Consider the following 24,678-nt stretch of genomic DNA (forward strand, 5'->3'; position numbering starts at 1 on the left):
CAGATTCCTGGCTGAGCGCAGAGCCTGACGTGGGGCTTGATCTCACGACCCTGAGATCACGACCTGAGCCAAAACGGAGTCAGATGCTGAACCGACTATGCCACCCAGGCGCCTCTCCACTTAACTGAGATATGATTCACAGTATGTAAGATTCACCATCTTAAAGCATACATGTCAGTGGTTTTTAGTGCATTCGCAAGGTGGTGCGAACATCACCGTGATCCAATTCCAGAACATTTCCATCACCCCAAAATGAAACCCTGTGCCTATGATCAGGCAACCCCAATTCTCCCCTCTCTGCTGCTTCTGGCAACTGCTTGTCTACTTTCTTTCTCTATGGATGGGCCTATTCTGCACATTTCCTGTCAGTGCAACCAAACAGCATGTGTTCCTTGTTGTCTGGTTTCTCTCACATACCATGACGTTTTCAAGGCCTATCCATGGTGAAGCACGGGTCATTCATTTTTACGCCTGAATAGTATTCTACTGTTGGGAGCGACCCATTCCCCAGCTGATGGACCTGCGGCTCGTTCCACGCTTCAGCGGTTGTGATGAGTGCTGCCGTGAACATCGTAATCAGGTTTTTGTGCGAACATGTTTAAATCCTCTTGGGTGTAGACGCAGGGGCAGCACATCGGGTCACATGGTGGTTTCATGGGTAACCGCTGGAGGAACTGTCAAAACCGCTTTCCACGTGGCTGCACCATTTCCCGTTCCCATCAGCAAACCAGGATGGCTCCGGAGTTTCCACGCCCTTGCCAACGCTTGTTGTTGTCCCATTTTCAAAAATTAGAGCCATCCTGGGGGTGCAAGGTGGTGCTGATGATGGTTTTGATTTGCAGTTCCCTGACTGACGGTGTGGAGCGTCTCTCCACGTGCTTGCTGTCCATCATGCGTCCTTCTCAGGGCAGTGTCTATCCAGTCCCTGGCCCACTTTGACACAGGATTGTCCCTCTCTCTGCTGTTGAGTTCTGAGAGTCCTTTAAACATGCACGTACCAGCCCCTTGCTGGATGGCGGCAAAGATACTTTTGCATTCTATGGGCACGACCTCCTTAAGGCCGCCTCGGGAAGCACTATGCCCTGGGAGCTGCACGCTGGCGGGCTCTGCTCCGGGAGAGGCCACCCTGTCCTGTGGCTTTTCTTGCCGCCTAGTTGCCAGCACTGCACACAGCTCTGGGCTCGCCTGCTCCGCCAGCCTCAGGTGTCGGCATCAACGGCTGACCCCCGGCCTCCACTCAGACTGCCAAAGGCATGACCAACCTAATGCAGCCCTTGTTGAACTGCTAATTCGACCTCCCCTGGGAACAGAACAGAACCAAGCAAGGCCTGGCTCCGCCCTTAGCCTTCCCATCTGGCCAATGGCAGCACAGCTCACCGACACTCCAGCTGCGACACCTGGTAGTCAGCCAGGGTCCCTGCCTTGCCCATTCCCCGAGGGGAATCCCGAATCCCGTTAGCAGGTGCAGTCCTGTCAGCTCAGCCCACAAACACATCTCCTCGCCCCCACCCCTCAGGCCCAGCTCCACGCTCCTCTCTGGTCTGGGTTATGGCGGTGGTGTCCCCACGGGCCTCCCTCCTGCCACCCTGGTCCCGCCACCGCACACAACCTCCTCTGAGAGCGTCAGCCAGCTGTGTCATGCCCTGTTCCTTGCTGGCTTCGGATAAAACACAAACGGCCTTCCCTGGCCGACCAGGCCCAAGGGAATGGTCCCCACCTCGTACTGGCCGCCTCCCTGCTCGCCCGACTGTCGCGTATGACAGAAAACTACAGAAAACTTGTGAAGGAAGTTGAGAAAGGCACAAAGAAATTGAAAAACATTCCATGCTCATGGACTGGAAGAACAAATATTGTGAAAATGTCTATACTACCTAGAGCAATCTACACATTTAATGCAATCCCTATCAAAATCCCATCAACTTTTTTCAAAAAAATAACATATAATCCTAAAATTTATATGGAACCAGAAAAGACCCTGAATAGCCAATTACCGTGCGTGGCCTCCCCGACGTCCCCTGACCCCAGTGGTCTTGTTCCCATCTGGAGGCCTTGGCACTTGCTGCTACTCCGCCCAGAATGTTCTTGCTTGACCTTGGCAGGGCTGGCTCCTCCTTACTCAGACCTCAGCCGCCCCCCCCCCCCCCAAGCAGAGCCGCGGAGCTGCTCCATCCCATTGTCCCTGCCATCTCCCTGCTGTCTTCCCTGGTCCCCAGGGAGCCCAGAGTCCTTGACAAGAAGGGGGACCTGGCTGTCTTAAGTGTTGCCGTATCTCACGGTTTGAAATAGTGCACGAGGCACATAAGTCACGTTTGTGGGCCAAGTGACTGACTGACAACTACAAAATGTGGCCAGGGTGGCAGCTCTGGCCTGGAGGCTCCGGTGCTAGGCCTGGCCCATGAAGGATGCCCTGTGTGGCCCTGAAGGGGCTGCCTGGGGAGGCCGAGCTCCAGGATCCAGTCAAGGAGGGCAGCTCCAGGGGAACAGGGAGAGTGAGTGCCAGTCTTCGGGACGGTAGGGTGGAGGCCATGGGCCCGTCAGGAAAGCGAGGGGGGGCTGGTCAGAGAGATGCTGTGTTCACTCATTCGCCTACTTCAGCCCTGCCCGGTGGGGGTGAGATCAGCATGGAGGGGGCGCGGGTGTTCCTCGAATCCTAGCAGCCTGTGAGCTTTGCTCCTCCACGGATGCGTGAAGCCAGGCAGGACTCCCGGCAAGCCGGCCCAGCTGTGTCAGTGCCTTCATGGGTATGAGGACAAAGTCCTCAGCTGAAGAAACTGGTTCTAAGCGGGAAGCAGGTAGAGAGGATACTGGCTGGGAGACAGCGGGACGCCCTGAAAGATTTTTTGTTGACCCCCGTCTCTGTCCCTTCTGGCAAGACCAGCTTTTCCTTTTATCTCAAGCACATGGCCAGGAGAGGAGGCTGCCGGGGACAGAAGGGGAGCCACGTCCCCTTGGGCTCCTGCTCGGCGCCGGGCACGCTCGTTTCAGTGTCACTGAGCCACAGCCCGAGGCAGTGGCCGTGTGTAGCCGGGAGCTCCGAGGGGCGCGCGGCCTGCCCGCAGTCGTGGCGCGTCAGGGACAGAGCCAGGCTGGGAACCGGACACTTCCGTCCCTCCAGCCTTGGGCCTCTGACAGCACAGCTGTGGGCATGATCCTGGTTGGACATCTGTGGGAGGCACTGGAACTTTAAAAAATTTCTTTTGATGGGGATAAGAACAGAGGACTGGAAAGAGAGAAGGGGAGGAAAACCAAACAAACAAATCCTGGGACCAAAGAGAGACGCTCTGAGAAAAGACAGGGGAAATGCTCTGACAGGATTCCGCACGAGCATCCTCAGAGATAAAACAGGCCCCGCCGGCTGCGGCTGCGGCTGCCTCCGCAGGCCCATGCATGGGGTGGCCAGAGGGAACGCGCCGCCCTGGGAGACACTCCAGCGAACCAAGGAGGGCCTCGAAGTTCCCCACGCCACCCGGCCGGCATAGCCCTTCCTGCCGCGCTCCGGCCAGGTCAGATGATGGACTCCCAGCATGCGCCTCCCGGTCTCGGCTCTGCCTGGAATTCTGGACTGATTCTTCCCAGTTAGACTCTACATTTTCTTCCACCTTCCAAACTGTCGGCCTCTTCCTTCTTCCCACCTGTGTCCTCCACACATCCGTCAGCGCCATCGGGAGTTCTCCGTGAACGTGGGGCCCCCAGCATGTCCCGGTCCCGTGGCCTCCTGCCCACCCTGCCCTGGCTCCTTAACCGGGCTTGCCGGGAGCTGGCTCGTTCCTTCCCGCACTAAGTGGGTCCTCGCTAACAGGCTCTGGCTGGGCTGTGCAGCCACAACAGGATGAGAAACAGTTTTGTGCCAACAAAGTCAACACACTTCAGAAAGCTGTAGAGAGGCTGGAAGAGGGCAGACGTGGAGGGGTGAGGGTGGGCACCAGGGAGCTTCATGGGAAAGGGGGGCACTGAAGGTGGCTAGAGTACTGGAAAGATCGCCAGGCCAACCCCTGGCCAACCCCATGTTTTCTAGCCTACTTGTGGCCACTTCCTTTCCATGGCATTTGTCCCTTCAAGGACCTAGCATGGCTCCCTATCACTTGCCCAATAAAACTGCTTTATTTGAAATTCTGTATTCAGGGCACCTGGGGGACTCAGTTACTGGGCGTCTGCCTTTGGCTCAGGTCATGGTCCCAGGGTCCTGGGATCTAACCCCACATTGTGCTCCCTGCTCGGCAGGAAGCCTGCTTCTCCCTCCCACTCCCCCTGCTTGTGCTCCTTCTCTCACTATCTCTCTCTCTGCGTCAAATCAATAAAATCTTTAAAAAAGATAAAAAGAAAAAACCAAAATAAAATTCTGAATTCACAAAGAATTCTGAAAAACAGAGACAACAATGGATCAGTAGCCCTACATTCTAGCTACGACACCTATTTTGTTCATCTTTTTCATGCACCGGTTTTCTCCTGGCGCAGGCAGGTCACGCCGTAGGGGACCTTTGCACCCTTCACTGAGAGCCGAGTTAGGGTGTTTAGCAGGACTCGGTCCCGGTGCCCTTCTCACCTACTGCTGGTCCAGGGGAAAGGGGACCCCCTGCCCCGGCCCTCGGGGCACTCGTCTCTATTCCGCTCTGTTAATTAAAGTCCCCATGAGGGACACAGGGCAGCCGCAGCCCCTTCCGTAGGAGGATTCTCTTCTTCGGATGGGTTCCCCGAGGGAGGGTCCCAGGCCAAAGACTGACAGCTTTTCCCCTCTCACCACTCCTAGCTGGACCGCCTTCATCTGCGAGGTCTGCCCCCGCGCAGTGTGCCTGTGCTGGCCGCTGCCTTTGCTGAAATCACTTTCTCGCGCCCTTGCTGCCCGCAGAGGCCCGCGGGTGCGCAGCCACACCAGTCTGTCCGTGTGCGCGCTCTCTCTCAATAAGGACACGGCGAACATGTGGTCAAGGCCTGCCCGCAGGGAGCGGTCCGGCCAGTGGGGCAGAGAGGAGGGGAGATCGGTGCAGGTGAACCACTGACTGGGGTCTCTGAGGGCTGTGTGTGAGAAGGCTCGTGAGGCCACACTGAGGTGTAGGGGAGCCCCTCCCTCAGCCACATGAGGACCAGGGCGGGGAAAGGTGGGTTCGGGGGTGGACGCAGGCGTGTGCAAGCGTGCGTGTGCATATGTGTGTGCGCAGCGAGGCTGGAGCAGCAGGCGGGGCCCTGGCGGCTGTGGAAGGGGGCTGGGGGCCAGGCTTGAGTTGACGCTGTACCCACCACGTGGCCAACCATCACCCCCGACACGCGTGCATCTGCAGGGACACAGCTCCACGCCTCAGGCCCGGAGGGCATCTAGCCGGCAGAAACCCCTGTGGATCCATCTCCCTCTTCTCCTGAGTCCCCTCTCCTACCTGGCTGAGCTTCTCTAGGCTTTGCACAAGCTGTTCCTTCCTCCCTTTTCCCCATCTCCACCCCCGCCTGGTGACCTCTCAGCCATTCCTGGTAGACGAGCTGTCCCCTGTGCTGGGTGTGGTATTAATTACATCGGGGACAGCACTCTGGAAACATTCCTGCACACAGCCTAGAGCTCCTTGAGGCCAGACATCCCATGGAAATCATCTCCGGACCCCTTGACCTGGCAGATAAGGGCACTTGAGGGGCATCAGCTGTTCCAGTGGTCACGCAACATCCCTCCCGGCGTTTCTAAACCAGCCCACCCGCCCAGCAGCAGCAGCGCTCACTCGCAGGCTGCCGGCTCTCCTGTCCTGGGCTCTGATTCTAGTCCCACGTCTTGGCCAGATGATTACGGGTCAGCAGAACCCCGGGAAAGCAGCGTGCAAACCTGAGTGCGTGCCCGTGAGCACACCGCGTCAGAGTGGTGTGCGGACGGTACTGGGCAAGAGCGCTGGGACAGGAAAACTGCAGAGCTGGGCAGCTACCTTCTGTTTGGCCTAGAGAGTTCGCTGAGCATATCTGTATAATCGTCACACATGTGGAAGATGGACACGTAAACAGAACTTTCGACTCTGCGTGGTAAGGACTACGACTGCCGTCAATCTGAAAGGAGGCGGGGAGGCAAGAGCCCTGGACGGGCGGGGAAGATGTGCAGAAGGACGACCTGGAAGGCTCAGGACAGGCAAGAGAGACAGCCAGCTCTCCAGGCAGAGGGGAGCACAGGGCTGCGAGGTGCCCCAGCTGAGCCTTAATACACACGTGAACCAAGACCAGGCTGGCAGAGCCCAGACCAGGAGGGGCCGGCTGCCAGGCTTGGGAGGTGAGCTCCAATGGCAAGAGGGGCCCCCAGAAAATCCCACTCAGGGGGACCACCACGAAAGCTTGTCCCAAATGATTGCACTGGCGTCTGACCTCTTGGTGGCCAGTGGCTGAGCCAGGGGAGGGCAAGTTGGCCTGTGGGATCCTCTCCCCCATGAAGGCAGCCTGTGAGGTGACTAAAGCCCCCGACCAAGCTGCTGGGCGGCTGCCATGGCTACCCTCTGCCCACAGACCGGTGTGCCAGCTGGGCACTAGGCGTCTCCGCCAGCCTGTCTATTTCTAGCCACATGCGGTGGGTACGAGGTAGGTGACAGGGCGGGTTGGTGCAGCAGGTCATACATGGGGCTGGCTGATGGCCACCACAAACAGCCAGGGGCTGGTGCTGGGGGAGACGGGTCATTGCAACATCTGTCCAGAGGCAGCCAAGGCCCAACAAACGTCCAGGTAACCCCAAGCCCCGTTGAGGGCCCAGGCTGCTCCAAAATAAGTGAGCTGGCGGGCAGAGGAGGTGCCGGACTAGAGGTTCTGGGTCGCTCACACTTGTTGATCTACGCCCCCTTTTAGGCACGCGGCTCATCTCTGGTTTGGGACGCATAATTTGGTGGTAGGGTGTTTTTAAAGAGTCTTCACCAGACACTTATTTTTTATTTCTTTCTCCGCGTTCTCACCAAGCCCCTGGCACACAGACTGCAAACGAGATGGAGAGCGTCTGCCTGCCTGTCCTGTCCTCTGAGACCCGGTGTTTTTCTCTGCTGTTCAAGCACTTGGCATGCTCTGCCCGGGGACAGGGTGGGACTTCTTCCTCAAGCCACCGAATCAAGATTTAGTCAATGGTGGGGCTGGCACAGGAGGAGGGACGAGAGATTTCGGCCCAGTCATACCCACAGGAAGGGCAACCATGCAGTCCCTGCCCAAAACAACCAGTCAGAGGGAGTGCGGGAAGGAGGTGGGCAGCACCGCTCTGGATGCCGACCAGGCCCCCCTGTGCTTTCACAAAGACCACCTCGCAGTATTTCTATAGCCCTATCCCTGGGGAGAGAGCAGACAGCTAGCCCCAAAACACTGCTAGGAAGAGAGCCAGGAGCCAAGTCCCCATCACCCCTGGTCTGGAACGGAGACTAGCAGGAGTCGGGCATGAGGCTATGAGGCTGGGGACACGGGGCGCTGTCGTCACACAGGCTGCTAGTCCTCCCCAGTGGGGCTCTGCAGCTCTGAGGGCGCTGATGCTCTCTGTCCCCTGTGGCAGTTTGCACGCCCACCGCTATCAGATGCTGCTCCTCCGGGAGGTCGGCATCAGGCACTCTGTCCCATGCCCCAGCCACCTGCCATCCCTCCATCACACAAATGAGCTTGTGCTGGGCCAGGCGAAAGGAGCAAAGTCATGTCAGAGCCTGACCCCACTGGAGCTCCTGAGGCCATAAGGGAGACCTCAGATGTCCAGTGACAAGCGTGGGGGCTGTGGGCACCCAGCGGAAGAGTGTGCCACTTAAAGAAGGCCCTTGGAAGGGGCTGATGCCTGAACCGAGTCCTGAGGGACGAGGGGCAGTCAACCAAAACAGCATGGGGAGGGGTTTGGGGCAGAAGGAAGAGCCGGGGCAAGGGCGCCGCCGAGCAGGACAGGGCGGTGTGTTTAGGGGGATGAAAGCTGTTTGGTCTGCTGGAGATGCCAGTTCTGAGAAATAAGACAGAGGCAGACAGGGACCGCGTCTGGCAGAGGCGAGGACACAGCATAGGGCTTGGCCCCTGTCCTCAAGAACATGCCATGCCACCAACTCATCAAGTCACAAGATACCGAAGAGAGAGGAGCTCTGGCACCACAGTCCACTAGGGGTTCCAAACAGCGCTGCAGGACCCGAGGGGTCTTCCAGCAGTGGGCAGGGGTGGCGGAGGGAGGGTACTTGCCGGAGAGCAGGACTCTCACTTCCTTCCAGCCCTGCCTCCCATTTCAGCCTGAGCAGCAGCACCACTGCAGGATTCTGCTTGAAACTACGGGTACTGCTCCTAGAAATCTGAAAACCACGGTCACATCCCATCCTTCCATTTCACACCCGATGGGGAAACTGAGGCACAGAGAGGCAGGGAGTTTTCTAAAGCCCCCAGACAAGTCCGTGGTCCAAAAGGGCCAGACTTGGTATACTGCCTTTCCGCCCAGCACCACCTGCCCCTTCTGCTCTCCCGCACCCCTCCCTGTCCCCATCCTGTGCTGGCTGTAGGCGTGAGGCCACTGAAGGTCACTCTACCCCTGAAAACGCCCCAGGTCTCCATCAAGCCCCTCCCCACCCCCACTCCATGATCTCCCTGGTCTGGTGGTGGTTTGGGGAAAGCAAGAAGCCCATTTATAAAGACGCACAAGTGCCCAGTGGTTTCCTTTTCCTCAGGCCAAAGAATTTCCATCAGAGGAACAGTGGTAAAAACCTGGGCAGGATGGGAAAGCGGGCCTGACCCGGCTCGTGCCTCCACGGCAAATCCCTCCAGCCGCGGGTGTGCACATGGCCTGAAGGGGGGCCGAGAGTGGGCGTGGGGGCAGAGGTAAAGACAGCAGGAAGAAAACCTCTGGAGTTTACCTGAGAAAACACTGGTGTTTATGGAGTGAGTATATGACTGTCCGATGTGGTTTAGTTTTACATTAAAATGGTTGGCATTTTTTTCCCAGCAAGAAACGCATTTGAGCTGTTGGAAGTATAAAGACAAATAAACAGAGGCAACTAGAGCCTTCATTAGGGGTTTGAAGGAGCAACACATTGTCTCCAGCTGTCCTCTGGCATGAGAAGGGGTGCCTTCAAAAGGGCCCAGGCAGCACGACCCTTTCATCCTGCCAGGGACGGTCCGGCTGCCAGAGCCCGCCGGGACTTCCCCCGACGTGTGCAGCTGGGCTCCTGGGCCCCCTCAGCGTGTCCCGAGAGCCTCTCCCTCTCCTCTTAACCCTCTGCGTGGCGGCCTGCACTGTCACCTGCACGTCCATGTCCTCATCTGACCTGCACGGACCAGGATGGTGCTACTTGGTAGAGGAATAGGTGACATGTATCCAAGCTCACAAAATGGGTATGGGGCAGAGCTGGGATGAGAAGCTCTGGGGCCACAGGACCCGTGTCAACAGCAGGGGCCCGAATCCACATGAGACAAGGGGGAGAGCTTTCTGACCCCAGGAGGGTGGGGAGGAGAGGTGGGCAGGAGCACCGTGTGGAACGGGGGGGGGGGGTGGTCCCCAAGGGGCTTCATGCACAGCCCGGCATCTTTGCCTGCTCAGAAAGCACATCTATTGTCTTCGCAAAGTACTCTGACTTTACACACTAGGAATGAGTGAAATTAGGTAATGGGCCGTGCACTGGGTGTGTGCTTCACGTAGCTGATCTCACTCAGTGTCTGCCTCACCCGTCAGATAAGCTCTGCGGGTAGCTCCCCACGCTAGAGGAGGACTCGGAGGCCCAGGGAAGTGAAGTTACTTGCTCAAGGTCACCCAGCAAGTGAGTAAGCGATGGAAACAGGATTCAAAGCTGGGCAGGCTGGTTCCCCGTCCTCCTTGAGGGCTGGGCCTGTGTCATCTAACTCCTAGTTGTGAGCTCAGGGCAGGTGCTTGTGAAATCTTCAAGAAAGGAACGGATGTTAAGGAATTCCAGCTTTCACCGCCATCTAGAAGCTCCAGACTCTCACATCCCCCTGCCTCAGACCTGACGACTCCACTAACTTCTGAACAGGCACCCCATTTCCATTGGGATGGCTGTCGGTCACCCCAAATGAAACATGGCCAGACTGGCTCTCGAGTCTGCCCCTTCCCACTCCAGCCTGTCCTGCTCCTAGGTTCCCCACCCAAGCCACAGCACTGAGCCACCCACGCACTCCAGGCAATAACCTAGCAGTTGGTGTTGGTTTCTTTTTCTCTTACCTTTTCCACTGAACCCATCAGCAATTCCTGTGGGCTCTCCTTTCAGATATATTCTGAATTCAACCATCTGTATTCACCTCTATCACTGGCACTCCGGACTGAGCCACCACCATCTCTGACCCTGACCGTGACCACCACAGGGGTCTCTGCCTCTTCCTCCCTGGAATATATCCCCAATTTGGGGCCAGAAAGCAAATCCCTTTAGGTTAAAATGTCAATCAGATTAGGTCAATTCCTAGTTAAAATCTCCCATGGCTCCCAGCTAATTTAGAATTAAATCCCAACCCCGTTCTAGAACCGGGAAGGCCCTGCCTACATCCTGACTTCATCTCTGGTCCCTTTCCCTCACTCTCGGCCTCCAGGCACACTGACCTGCTCTCAGACTCCCCGAGTGTGTCGCCACCTCACTGGTCCTCTCCCTTCTGCCTGGAGGGAAGGTCCTCCCTATTATTTTCTAGAGGTATCTTCCTCCTCCTCACTGAGGCCCTGTCTTCTTGTCCCCTCTGCTCAAAGGTGGGAGAAGCTTTGTAACGGCTTGAGGCTGGACCGTAAAACTTCGTGGATGCAGTGGCCACGCCATGAGGAAGCCCACACCGACCCGTGTGGAAAGACCACATGGAGAAGTTGCCCCGAACGTTCTGGCCAACAGCCAGCATCAACCACCTGACATCAGCAAAGATGCTTCCAGATGATTCCAGCCTGCTGTCAAGTCCTCCCCAGCCTGGGCGTCTTCCCAGCGGAGGCCCCGACCCCGTGCAGCAGATGAGCCGTCCCTGCTGCGCCCCGTCTGAACTCCTGCCCCGTGGAGGCCAAAAGCTGACTTCAATGGCAGTTCGTGCCGCAGAGGGCGGGGTGGTTTCTGGAGCACTAGCGACCGCAGCGCTGCTCCGTCCGGCACCCCAGCCTTCTCCCCGTCATCTTTCATCGCGTCGTGTCAGTATTTTCCACTGGAGCTTCCCTGACTGCACTGCCCTTCCTGAGCTACGTGTCGGCGTGTTCACGGTCCCCCCGCCCTCCGGCTGCTGGAGTTCACATGTGTGTGCCTGTTGATGGCTTTGCTTACACTCCCTGGTCTCTTTCCCACCTGAAACCGCGTCTGGCCCACGGCAGGCGCCCTGCAGAATTGTTTGGAATAAACAGGTAAACCCGAGGTGGAAGGCTTTGGCGTCACTGCTATCACAGCCCTTCTACCTGTCCTCGCAGTCGTGAACACCTCTGCCTCTCTGATGCTCCCGGGAGTCCTGACAGAGATGCCCCTGATCTTCACCCTGAGCCCAGTGCGCCGTCTGCTGAGTGACAGTGCCCAGATGATGAGACACCTTGACAGATTTGCTTATTTTCTTTCTTTCCTTTTTTTTTTTTTTTTAAGATTTTAATCTATTTATTTAACACACAGAGAGCGATCACAAATAGGCAGAGAGATAGGCAGAGAGAGAGGGGAAGCAGGCTCCCCGCCGAGCAGAATGCCAATGAGGGACTCGATCCCAGGACCCCGAGGTCATGACCTGAGTCGAAGGCAGAGGCTCAACCCACTGAGCCACCCAGGCACCCCACAGACTTGCTTATTTTCTCATTCTCCAAATATTTATCATATGCCTAGGATATGCCAGACATTGCACCAGGCTCTCAGGAGGAAGACAGGGGATGAAGAAGACAATTTCTGCCATCAGGGGAAAGTAGAGAGCCACAGCAGTGGTGCATACAATATGGTCATGGAAGACTCCAGTGCAAAGGCAGGTGAGTGACAAGAAGGACCTCACTGGGTCCTTGCTGGGAGCAGCTGTGAACAGCAGGGATGTGCAGAAGGACTCCATGGGTTTAAGGAAGGCTGGGCCAGAGGGCAGAAAATAAGCAAATCTGTGGGGCGCCTGGGTGGCTCAGTGGGTTGGCCCAGGAGAGAGCAAGGGGGAAAGGCTGACAGGGCCCTGGTGAGGGGCCTCATGAGCCAGTGGGCAGACGCACTAGGAGGCCATGAGAGAGTGAGTTCTGGAAGAACAGGGCTCTGCAGTCACACGGGGTAAGGCCAAAGCCTGAAAGAAGTTCCAGGGTGACACAAAGCTCCTACACAGGTGGCAGGCTCTTGCCTTGGCCAGGGGAGGCAGTACTGGCTTTGGGGAGGAGGTGCCCTTGGGAGGAACTCTCTGGAGCCAGGGGCTCCCTCTTGGCCCCTGGTACACCACCCACCTGCCTGGCTTGGCAGATGCTGGGATTTCTGGATGTCCTCCATGACTCCCCAGCTCATATGGGGTACGTCCCTAACACCCAGGGAGGGAAGCCAACCCTTCCCTGAACCTGGCCAGCCTTCCCGAGCTGGTGCTAGTTTGGGCACTGTGGAGCAGGGGTTTGGTCAGAGACTCACAGGCTTGGGCTGGCAAATGGTCCCAGCACTGTCACTTACTGGCTGGGTGGTCTCGTGCAGGCCACCCTCCCTCTCTGAGCCTTGGTTTCCTCATTCATAAAAAAGGGTCATGAATGGCTTCTGCCTGTGGACACCGTGAGGACTGACTGAGGGAACGTGAACACAGCGTCTTGTACAACTCTGGGCGTGTGGCACAAACTCCAGCCTGGCTCCCTCATCTCACCCAAGTAGAACTGCCCACCTAGCACAAGGGTGGGCACACAGTAGGTGCTCAATGAGCATTAACAGGAAAGTAGCCATCTTGTTAATAAAACAACTTCTCTGTGGGACCTGGCTACAGATGACTTCTCTTCATGGGGGGAAAAAGTGCTGAGAAGCAAGTTCAAAATTCAAACCGTGAGCAACTTGAGAAACATATTTTTCAGTAAGTCAAGGTAAAGACTGGGGTCGAAGAAAACATCTGGCTAAGTGAACTAATGGCTTTAGAGAAAAAGGACCCTTGCTTTGTGGAGACGGGAAAAAATTATCCACTGCTGGTTTTAATTTAAGATGAAAAAAAATCTTATTCTATTAGCCTAAATATTGCTCTTATGTCCAATTGCATGGAGTTTGGAATAATATTTTTCAAACAGAACTACTGCTATTTCAAGTAATTACAATGCTAAAAGCAGTCATTTGGGGTTGAGCAAGGATCTCATCATGGTTTCAATTCCCTCTGGTGTCATTTTCTGTTATATTTGAGAAATTCCTCAATAAAGATGTCAAATAGAGAGAGGGTTTTGCTCCCCAGAGGACAGATTTGGCCACCCTCCCAGGCAAGCCATCTCTATAAGAAAATAACCTCTTTTGCTCAAAAGAAAAGGTCCAACTGTGAAAACTCAGGCAAGAAACTAACCCCGAAGCCATCAGCCTCATTTCTCCTAATTAACTCAGAATGCTCTTCGTACTCTGCTGATCAGGATTTAGTCCAGCCATCATCCCCGAGGAATTCAGTAGTGGTTGAGAGAGGAATGTTACAGCTGGACAAGACTCCTGACCCAGACTCCTGGAGACCAAAAAACAAGAGATGTGAACAGCCTTCACTGTCCCCGATGGGTGATGGGCTGTGAGTGGGCTCCTGGTGATGGACCAGAGATGGTCAGGACTGCACAAGGCAGCAAGAACAGAAAATCTTCCAACAACTCCATTAGCCCCCAAGGCCACTGAGCACAGGGGGGCAGGCCCTGTGCTGGAAACTTCACCAGGAAGCATGAACATGATCCCTACTGAGACCAAGCAGGTAATTAAATGCCTAAAGCTACTGATGGTGAGCAATAGGGCGTGGTGAGGATTATAGCCAGCAGGAAGCATACCTCCTCCAAAGTAGGTGGCTGTGGCCCAGCTCCTGTCAGTTGCCCTAGTCCTACACTGAGATGTGGGCAAGAGGTACCCCTGCCCTGGGCCCTACACTTTGGGGGTCCCTGCTCTATCTCCGGTCTACAGCCCTCCCTGTGGAGTAAGGAGCCCGCAGAGGATCATGGGCATCTGGAACACAGACCTACCCTTCTAGACCACATTCGAGGTATTTCAGACCCTACAATTCCCTGTCCAAATGGCCCCAAGTCTGTTTTCAGAGTGACAGATAACCCTTAGGACTAAGCAGTGGAGAAAGGAAAAGTGGTTTGGGAGCAAATGGCCAGAGCTTGAACATTCAGGTGAGGGTCTTCAGGCTCCTGTGGTATAGGATGGAGTCAGCCATGAGAAGGACTGGGAGGGGGCACTGCCTACACAACCACTTTCTGACACAAAACTCCAAGGAATCTCAGATTTGAAATTCCAGTGTAGCCTTCTGGGTCATTTGTCAAGGCAGAAAAGACAGAATATATTCTGGTTTTGAACTTTCTCACTCTACCATATTTACCTATAAGTATGTGCCATGAAGGCCTCCATTTGCACTCCTGCCCAAGGTCCACAATTTCAGGGGTCAGATGACTGTGGCCGAGCGGGAACAATGCTGGAAATACTGATTTTTATGTGACATCCCTTGCTTTTTTCCAAGTTATTTTTATTAGTTACTTTTATTTACTTGTTTATTTTTAAGTTTTTATTTTAATCGCCTGGTGCTCATCACAACAGATGCACTCTTTAATCCCTGTCATCTGTTTCTCCCACCACCCCACCCACCTGCCCTCTGGTAACCATCAGTTTGTTCTCTATAATTCAGAGTCTGTTTCTTGGTTTGTCTCTCTCCCTCTTTTTTCCCTTTGTTTGTTTTGTTTCTTAAGTTCCACATGTAAGTGGAATTATATGGTATTTGTCCATCTCTGACTGGCTTATTGCACTCAGCATGATACTCTGGCTCCATTTATGTTATTGCAAACGGCAAGACTTCATTCTTATTAATGGCTTCTTTATCCGTTCATCAGTTGATGTACACTTGGGTTGCTTCCATCTCTGGTCTATTGCAAACAATGCGGCTATAAACATGGAGGTGCCATAAACATTAGTGCCTTCATATTCTTTGGCTAAATACCCAGTAGTCTGATTGTTGGACCAGAGTGTAGTTCTATTTTTAACTCTCTGAGTACCCTCCATAGTGTTTTCCACGGTGGCTGCACCAGTCTGCCTTCCCACCTACAGTGCACGAGGGTTCTCCTTTCTCCACAGCCTCGCCAACAACTGTTGTTTCTCATGTTGTTGATTTTAGCCATTGTGAGAGGTGTGAGGTGATGCCTAATTGTGATTTTGGTTTGCATTTCCCTGATGATGAGTGATGATGTGGGGCATCTTTTCATGTGTCTGTTGACCATCTGTATGTCTTCTTTGGAAAAATGTCTATCCATATCTTCTGCCCATTATTAAACTGGATTATTTGGGGTTTGGGTGTTGAATTGTATCAGCTCTTTATATATTTTGGACACTAACCCTTTATCAGATATGCCATTTGCAAAGAACTCCTCTCATTCCGTAGGAAGCCTTTTAGTCTTGTTGATTGTTATCTTCATCATGCAGAAGCTTTTTATTTTGATGTAGTCCCAACAGTTTATTTTTGCTTTTGTTTCCCTTGCCTGAGGGGACCTACCCATCAGATTTCTCTGATGCCAGAGAAATCATTACATGTGCTTTTCTAGGAGTTTTATAATTTCAGTTCTCACATTTAGGTCTTTAATGCATTTTGTATTTATTTTTGTGTATAATGTAAGAAAGTGCTCTGGTTCCATTTTTTTTTTTTTTTTTTACATGTAGCTGTCCAGTTTTCCCAGCACCATTTTCCCCCCATTGGATATTCTTTCCTGCTTTGTCACAGATTAATTGACCAGATAACTATGGATTTGTTTCTGGTTTTCTTATTCTGTTCCATCGATCGATGTGTCTATTTTTGTGCTGGTACCATTCTGTTTTGATTACCACAGCTTTGTAATAGAACTTGAAGTCTGGAATTGTGATGCCTCCAGCTTTGCTTCTCTTGTTCAAGATTGCTTTGGCTATTAGGGGTCTTTTGTGATTCCATACAAATTTTAGGATTGTCTGTTCTAATTCTGTGAAAAATGCTGTTGGTATTCCAACAGGGACTGCATTAAATCTGTAGATTGCTTTAGGTAGTATAGACATTTTGACAATGTTTGTTCTTCCAACTCACGAGCATGGGATGTCTTTCCATCTCTTTGTGTTGGCTTCATTTTCTTTCATCAGTGTTTTATGGTTTTCAGAGTACAGGTTTTTCACCTCTTTGGTTAGGTTTATTCCTAGATATCTTATTATTTTTGGAGAAATTGTAAATGGGATTGCTTCTTTAATTTCTCTTTTTGCTGCTTCATTGTTGGTGTATAGAAGTGCAACAGATTTCTGTAGATTGATTCTGTATCCTGTGGCTTGACGGAGTTCATTTATCAGTTTCTAACAGTTTTTTGGTAGTTTTCTACATAGAGAATCATGTCATCTGCAAATATTTAGAGTTTTACCTCTTCTTTACCAGTTTGGATTCCTTTTATTTCTTTTTGTTGTCTGATTGCTGTGGCTAGGATTTCCAGTACTATGTGGAATAAAAGTGGTGAGAGTGGACATCCTTGTTTTATTCCTGATCTCAGGGGAAAGGCTCCCTCTTCTTCCCACTGAGAATGATGTTAGCTGTGGGTTTTTCATACATGGCCTTTATGATGTTGAAATATGTTCCCTCTAAAACTTTGTGGAGGGATTTTATCACGAATGGATGTTATACTTTGTCGAATGTTTTTTTGTGTCTATTGAAATGATCATAAGATTCTTATACTTTCTCTTATTGATGTGATGCATCAGGTTGGTTGATTTGTGAATAGTAAACCACCCTTGCATCTTGCGAATAAATCCCACTGGATCACGGTGATTGATGTATTTTTTAATGTACTGTTGGATTTGGTTTGCTAGTAGTTTGATGAGGATTTTTGCATTTATATGCTTCAGAGATACTGGCCTACAGGTCTCCTTTTTTGTGGTGCATTTATCTGATTCTGGTTTCAGTGTAATGCTGGCCTCACAGCATTCTCTTCTACTTTTTGGGACAGTTTGAGAAGAACAGGTATTCTTTATCTTCTTTACAAGTTTGGTAGAATTCGCCTGTGAAGCCACCTCATCCTGGACTTTTGTCTGTTGGTGGTTTTTTGATTACTGATTCAATTTCATTGCTGGTAGTGGGTCTGTTCACATTTTCTATTTCTTCTTGTTTCAGTTTTGGTACTTTATAGGTTTCTGGGAATTTGTCCATTTCTTCCAGGTTATCCATTTGTTGACATGTAAGTTTTCATACTATTCTCTTATAATTGTTTGTATTCTGTGGTATGTGTTATTGTTTCTCTTCTCTCATTTATGATTTCATTTATTTGAGTCCTTTCTCCTTTTTTTGCTAAGTCTGGCTATAGGTTTATCAACTTTATTATGTTTTCAAAGAACTAGCTCCTGCTTTCATTGATCCATTCTATAGGTTTTGCTTGTTTATTTTATTTATTTTTGCTTTGGTCTTTATTATTTCCTTCCTTCTGCTAGTTTTGGGTTTTGTTTGCTGTCCTTTCCCTAGCTCTTTTAATTATAAGGTTAGGTTATTTATTTGAGATTTTTCTTGCTTCTTGAGGGAGACGGGTAGTGCTATAAACTTCCCTCTTAGAACTGCTTTGGTTGTATCCCAGAGACTTTGAACCATTGAGTTTTCATTCACATGATTCCATGTACTTTTTTATTTCTCTGTTTATTTTCTGGGTGACCCATTCATTGTATAGTAGCATTTTACTTAATCTCCATGTATTTGTGGTCTTTTGGGGTTGACTTCTAGTTTCATAGCATTGTGGTCAGAAAAGATGTGTGTATGTCTTTGATCTTTATTAGAATTTGTTGAGACTGCTTTTGTGGCCTAGAATGTGATCTGTTCTGTGACATCCCTTGATTTTTAAATGTTGACAAATCATTTAATGAGATGACAGTGACAGTGATGATTACAAAAACACCGGAGGACAAATGTGTCTGCAGGCTGCAGGAGGATGGCAGGCTGCCTGCTTGAAACCTCCATGACAACATGATGACAGTACCCAGCACCTGTGCAAAATGTGACATCTGTACATGCAGCTCTCCAGACCTGCTTTTTAATTTAACTGTCACGGCACCCCTCTGAGACCAGGATTACAGTTAGGGGAACCTGCTTGGAGGGTTTGAGTAAGTGGTCCCAACCCACTGACTCATGCGTGGTTGTGCCAGAACTTGAGCCTAAATCTTCAAACCCCAAGCCTGGCTTCCTCTTCCATCATTCTATGTTTCTGCCAACACTTATCCTGATGCCATATCAGGCACTGTATCTCTCACCACCTGTTATGGAGGAGGGATGTGAGGCTCTGGGAGGTCACGTGGTCAGCGTGGGATGGAGATGGTTGGAACCAAGGTCTGACTTCTCTAGAGCTAGTTTTGTCTTGAGAAGGAAAAAGCCCAAACAAAAACACGTCTGTCGGGAAGGTTCTGCCCTCAGCTAAAAGCAGAGGAGCAACAGAGAAAGCCTTTTCTTGGCTGCCGTATGTGTGAGTGAGAGCCGTGTGAAGTTGCAATCTGTGCTCGGAGGTGGGGGTCGGGGAAGTCTTATCCAGTTCTTTAAGTTAATCAGTGTAAAAGAATCTGTTCTAAAAATAAAAATAAACCCACCCAGACTCTGCCGTTAGTCGGGAGGCACTGGATATACCTGCCATCGTCCAGAACAAGAGTATTTAGGAACGGGTGGTCCTCCACAGATAAGAGTGTTAGGACGAGAAAGGGAGTCCCATGGGTCAGAGGCAGTGCAGGGAGTGCAAATGGCTGGCTCTGGCCTTCACAGGCCTAGCCCAATGCATTTCTTACTGAAAGCTGGTGAGCAGGCTCAATGCCCATGACACTGTGAGTGCTCGATGCCAGGCCTTCTCTAGATGTTCTAGAGCCAGGATCTCATTCAATCCTCATGAGATAGGGACTATGAATTCCATCTTACAGGTGAGGAAACTGAGGCACAGAGGTGAAGTGACTGGCCAAACGACACACAGCTGGTAGCTGGCAGAGCCAGGACCTGAGCCCAGAACGGGCAGTTCCCAAGGCCTGTCATCTGGACCACTGAGTGCTACTACCTGTTATCTCACGGGGATATCAGCTCTGCCTTCCCAGACTAATCAGTTACTGAAGTGAACTCCTGCTGTCATCTGAAACAGTGGCAAAATTGGTAAAACTCAGGGCTCATGCTTTGGGAGGATTAAACAAGATAACGTCCTACGGCACAGCCCCAATCTTTACAATCTAACCAAATGCCCAGCCCACTGCTGTAGCCTCCTGGCACTCCAGCCTCCCGCCCTGAGCCCAGCCCCCAGGAGCCCCCTGTGGCTCTCTGCACAGGCATGCCCTCGTCCCAGCCAGCTGCTCCCTGACCTTCGCAGAATCTGTTCCGTGCCACCTCCTCTTTGAAGCCCCCTGGGGAGCCACTCCATTTCCAGCCTAACCTCACCCAGTGCAGGGGCGTCTCTTCACAGAACCCTCAGGGATCCCACAGCCTGCTGTCCAGACCTCATTTCAGCCCTTATTTTGGGTATAATTACATGTTCACAGATCTGTTTCCCATAACAAGTCTGTCTGAGAGCCAACATCCACTAAACAAAAGCAGCAGGGAAACCTACAGCTAATGCGCCACTGGGAGGACGGGTTCCAGAGGACTCGGGACGCCGCACTTGCCCTGCCAGGCACCCACAGGCCAGCTGGCACAGGCGAGGTCAGCCGAGCCCTTGCACAAAGTACTGCCCCGAAAGCCATAAAAACATCCCAATGACCCTCTGACCTAGTCATTCCATTTCTGGGAAGAAAGGGTAGAGGAAACAATTAATAAATTAAGAAAAAATAATTTTCTGCCAAGAATCACACCTTGGGATTCTGAGGGTAGGAATAAAACAAAAACATAAACAAACAATTTAAATGTCCAACCACAAAAGGGAAGCTGAGTCACTCAGAGTAATAGTAATGCCTGTTTGTTGATGATTTGTGCCCGGTAAATGCCAGTCACTTCACCTCGCCGTGTCATTTTGTCCTTGCGCACAGCCTGGTGAAGTAGGCAGCATCGTCATCCCCCTTTCCAGCAGGGAAGCAGGCTCAGAGGTTGTGGCCAGAGTGACGGCTACTAGCAGGGGAATGCCGGGCCAGGCACGCCTCTCGGCAGCAGGACACTGTCTCAGTCACTGCTCACAAGAGCCCAGGACGAAGCAGCTCTTCATCCTCTCCCTTTACCAACAAGGGACTGAGACTCTGAGACAAGAATAAAGTATCCACAGCCACGCTCCTGCCCAGTTCACAGTCTTACCTCCTTGGCTCTAGCTGTTGGGGCCTGTGTCACTCAGCAGCCAGCAGCAGAGGAGGGCCTAGGGGACAGGCACAGCTGCTTTGAGACCCCATGCTCTCTGCCATGAGATGGTTCTCCGGCTGCAGATGGCAAACCACCTCTGTTACGAATTATGCCCCCCTAAGATGCTGAAGTCCTAAGAACCAGTCCCTGTGAACCTGTAACCTCTGTTGGAGATAGGGTCTTTGCAGAGGGGTCACAAGCCTAGGACTGTGTCCTTCTAGAAGAGGGGAATTGGGACACAGAGACAGATGTGCACGGAGCAAAGGCCACGTAAAAGCACGGGGAGACAATGATCTACAAGCAGAGAATGCCGGAACTTAGCAGAAGCCAGGCGAGAGGCCCGGAGCAGATCCTCCCTGGAAGCCCTCTGAAGGAACCAACCCTGCCGACGGCCTGACTACAGACATCTTGCCTCCAGCCTGGGAGAGAATAAATGTCCATTGTTTGGGCCACTGAGTTTGTCACATCGTTACAGCAGCTCGCAGGAGTCACTTCTCACACCATGAGACAACTGGCAAAATGGTGATAACGGGGGCCAGGGTGGGGCTGGGGTGGAGGATATCTGGGGGGCGTGTGATGGGGGCCACCGATTGCCCCCACAGGAAACCACATCTGGGGGCAGGGAGGGCTGCGAGGAGACACACCAGCACAACAACGCTGCTTTCTAATCTCTCCTTCTTCTCCTACACGTTCCCAATTCAGTCCAGCAAAGCTTACATTACTCTTCTAAATTCCATACAGCTGGCTTAAATCTATGTACTTGAGCCATGAGAATCTAGAGGTAGATGAGAATCCTTGTGATGGGTCATTGTGTTCCCCAAATCCAGATGTTGAAGCCCTGACCCCAGGACCTCAGAATGTGTTTTACCTGGACACAGGGCCTTTCAAGTGGTAACTGGGTTAAAAACGGGTTCTTAGGAGGGGCCCCATTTCAATAAGACAGGTGTCCTTATAAGAAAAGGAGCCGAGGACACACACAGAGAGGCAGAAAGAAAGAGAGCGCACGATAAACCAGCTCTAGGTACACCCAGATTGGAGTACAACATGAACACATAGCAAGAGGGTGGCCATCTGTGAGCCAAGGAGAGAGGCCTCAGAAAAACCACACCTGCCAACATCTGGCCCTCGGCCTTCTAGCCTCCAGAACTGAAAGAAAATAAATTCCTGTTGTGGAAGCCGACCAATCTGTGCCGCTGTGTGCCGGAGGCCCCAGCAAAGTAACACAAGGAACCAGAGGAGGGCGAGGCTTCCCACCGCCCCCGCACTGTAGGCTGGAGCTGAGGGACAGGCAGGGCGTGCTCAGCGAGCCGGGCACGGCTGTGTCACTCACCCAGGCAGTTGTGTCCATCATGGGCCAGCATGAAGCCGTCAAAGCAGGTGCACCTGTAGTTTCCTGGGATGTTGATGCACTCGTGCACGCAGCCCCCGTTGTAGTAGTCATTCTCACACTCGTCGATGTCTGCAAAACGAGGGCCGGGAGAGCATTCAGAGAAAGGGCCGGGGGGTCCCCTCTCCCCGCTATCACTGAAGCCACCAGGGTGTGAACAGTTCGGGGAGGACTCAGTAGGTCTCTGCTGAAGTCCTTGCTGGGTGCTGGGGCCCCAAAGATGGCAAAGAGGAAGAGCCCGGCTTTGGACTAAGGCCGGCCCCCTCCTCAGGGGGCAGCACGGGACGCCCTCACCACAGAGAATTCGGCAAGAATTCACCCCCAGCTCTGCCTCCCTCAAGAGCCTCTAGACAACAGCATGCGGGGACCCTGGAACCGGCTCTCTTCAGCTCATGTGAAAGCCTCCCAGAGATGGAGAGCTCAGGACTGCCCAGTGCGGAGTACTGAGTCAAATCAACCTTGCACGCCACCGAGAAATGTAACCTCTGGAACGAGAGAGAAACGCACAGACTCCGCCCAGTTTCCTTCCACAGCCGCGCCTAAAGCCCGAACTTCTAGGGCTCCAGAATCCTTGTTATAACAAAGGCTTCTGTCTCTCAACAATGGCCAGTAGCCTTTGTAAAGGTCACTCTTTTTGCTGTTTTAAGCCTTTTTTCCACATTTCCCATCAGGGGTTAAAGGGCTATCCGTTCTGGAGCTCCAGAGAATTGGAGACCTCGGAGAGTAATAGGAACGCACGACACCCAACGAGCGGCTTCTGTGCCCAAGTCCCGGGCAATCCCGTCTGTCATTCTCTCCTCACAGCCCGCAGGAGCTCAGGGAGGTGGGCACCGTCACCCTCCCTCCAGCTTCACACGGGCACTGAAGAAAGCCGGGCCCAGGGAGGCCAGACCCCCGCCCAACGGTCACACACCTGGGAAGTGGTACGAGTGGGATTCGAGCAAGACAGTCTGGCTTGGGAGCTCCTGGGGACCCAAGCCGCCGCATCTCTGACGGCAGCGAGCCAGGGACGCCGGAGGCCCAAGGGGAACCACCAGCTTGGCCTGTGGACCTCGGTAACCCCGGCCCAACCGCTCCCGGGGCGCGCTGTCTCAGCACACACCGGCCCTGACCTCCACAGAAAACCCGTGGAGGCAGCGAAGAGGAAGCGGAAGTGCCCACCTGGGGGAACCGGAAGTATCGTGGTTGGCGGAACCGGAAGTGTCGAACTGAGCACAACCGGAAGTGCCTCACAGGAACAACTTGTCCCTCCCCTCCAGGGTCAAAGAGGGAGGTTTGAAGCCCTGTTGCAGCTACGAGTGCTGGCCGGAAGAAGAGAGGGCACCGAAGGCAAGCCTGGCTGCTCCCTTAAAGGCCCTAGGAGCTGGCCCTGGACCAGTGAATAATAGGTGATTTGGTAAATGGAAGGATAGTCAGCTGCAAGCTGCAAGACACCCAGCTGCAAGCTCCCTCCATGCTGGTCCTGAGCCAGAGCTACACGCAGTGGAGGAAAGCCATGGGGGGCCAATTAGAGTCGCAGGTAGGAATGTCCATTGGAAAACTGCTCACTCAGGAGGTGGTGAGCTCCCTAACTCCAGAGGTGACCAAGCACTGTTCAGCTATCTGCCTGCCAGTAGAGGGGATAACTTCAGTGAAAAGGGCAGCACGAAAATGCCAGAAAACAGAGCCTGGGCTGTGCAGTCCGCTTCTTGTGCCCACCCTTCCAGCCATGACGAGGGGAAAACAAAGTAGCCCGAACCTCCGAAGGAAAGAGACAGAAGCTTCGGCCCAGCCCAACTGCAGCGGTCATCAGCATCAGCTGGGAAGCTGGCTCAGCTCTGCAAGTCCTTTGAATGGTTTTTAATCAGATTTAATATTGAGACATTTTATTTTTTATTATTTTATCATTTTTTAAAGATTTTGTTTATTTGACAAAGGGAGACTGCGGGAGAGGGAACACAAGCAGGTGGAGTCAGAGAGGGAGAAGCAGGCTTCCCGTGGAGCAGGGAGCCCGAGGCTGAGCCCGAGGTCGGCTGGATCCCAGGATGCTGGGATCATGATCTGAGCCAAAGGCAGACACTTAACGACTGAGCCACCCAGGAGCCCCAGACATTTTAAATAACATCGAAGGGGGATATAAGATTTTATGTTTGAAAGGGCACACAGGCGTAAGAAGACTGAGCTATTGATTACTTCTCATTCTCTGCAGCCCTGACCTTTTTGCCACAGCCCCAGATAAACCAATCTGACTGCTTCCTGCTTCCCACCCCCGAATCTCCCAGACACTCCAAAGGAAACATGGCCCGACTTTAATTCATCAGCCTTGGCTTGACTTGGGTTCCTTGTCCCTGTGAATATTGTTATCCTTCCACCCCTCCACAGAAATGGAGTCAGCTACCAAAGCATGGTTTTTCTACAGCGTTACCATGGGTTCAGTCTGTCCACTGGGCACCCATTCCACCACCTGCTCATCACGGCCATCATCTCTCATCCAATCTCAACCGGCAGCCCCAGACCATTCCCTCCCTCATTTCTTCATGTAAACAAGTGGCTCGGGAGAAAATGGCCTGGTCCCGACTCTGGGGTTGCAGCCTGGTTGTTTAACACAAACAGTATATGTAGCAGCAACTCTTCGTCCCAGGGTGGGCACATGACTTAGGTTGGATCAGTGAGACTAAGGGGAAGCACTTTTACTCCATGCTTGGGTAAAAGAATTCTCTCTTGCTCTCAAGTTGTAGCTGTGAGGAAATTATGCAGATATTTACTGAAAACACACACCAGGTCACTTAATTTTCATAGCAACCCTCTGGAGTGGGTATCTTCACTTCATTTTATGAGTGAGCAAACTAAAGTGCAGAGAGGAGAGGTAATTGCTCAAGGTCATATAGTAAATGGTAAGGCAAGGGTCAGAACAGAGGCCTTTCAGTCTCAAAAACCTGTGTCCTTTCTAATAAGTTAGAACACCCATGACATGCCAGTCATTGGCAAATTACTAT

At 52.5% G+C, this 24,678-nt stretch overlaps 1 protein-coding gene and 1 long non-coding RNA gene across 5 annotated transcripts in view; one reads left to right on the forward strand and one right to left on the reverse strand.

Annotated features, from left to right (window-relative positions):
* Positions 1-24,678, reverse strand: part of SCUBE1 (signal peptide, CUB domain and EGF like domain containing 1) — a 133,664-nt gene that overhangs the window by 90,403 nt on the left and 18,583 nt on the right. For 2 of the 3 annotated variants that reach the window (XM_059187197.1, XM_059187196.1), the window contains exon 3: positions 21,647-21,775. In XM_059187197.1, coding sequence (XP_059043180.1) covers positions 21,647-21,775 — 129 coding nt within the window. Of the gene's footprint in view, positions 1-21,646; positions 21,776-22,616; positions 22,838-24,678 lie in introns of those variants that run through there. The other variant, XM_059187198.1, reaches the window with a different exon arrangement.
* On the forward strand, positions 5,543-20,843 carry LOC131839588 (uncharacterized). Of its 2 annotated transcripts, none has more exons than XR_009357003.1 (3): positions 5,543-6,232; positions 10,628-13,752; positions 20,016-20,843. It is a non-coding gene; the product is annotated as an uncharacterized LOC131839588 (long non-coding RNA). The 2 variants fall into 2 exon arrangements; XR_009357004.1 differs by lacking the exon at positions 20,016-20,843 and having other exon boundaries at positions 5,558-6,232; positions 10,628-11,851; positions 12,579-14,692.

Source organism: Mustela lutreola, chromosome 8, assembly GCF_030435805.1.
Source record: "Mustela lutreola isolate mMusLut2 chromosome 8, mMusLut2.pri, whole genome shotgun sequence".
NCBI classification, from domain to species: Eukaryota; Metazoa; Chordata; class Mammalia; order Carnivora; family Mustelidae; genus Mustela; species Mustela lutreola.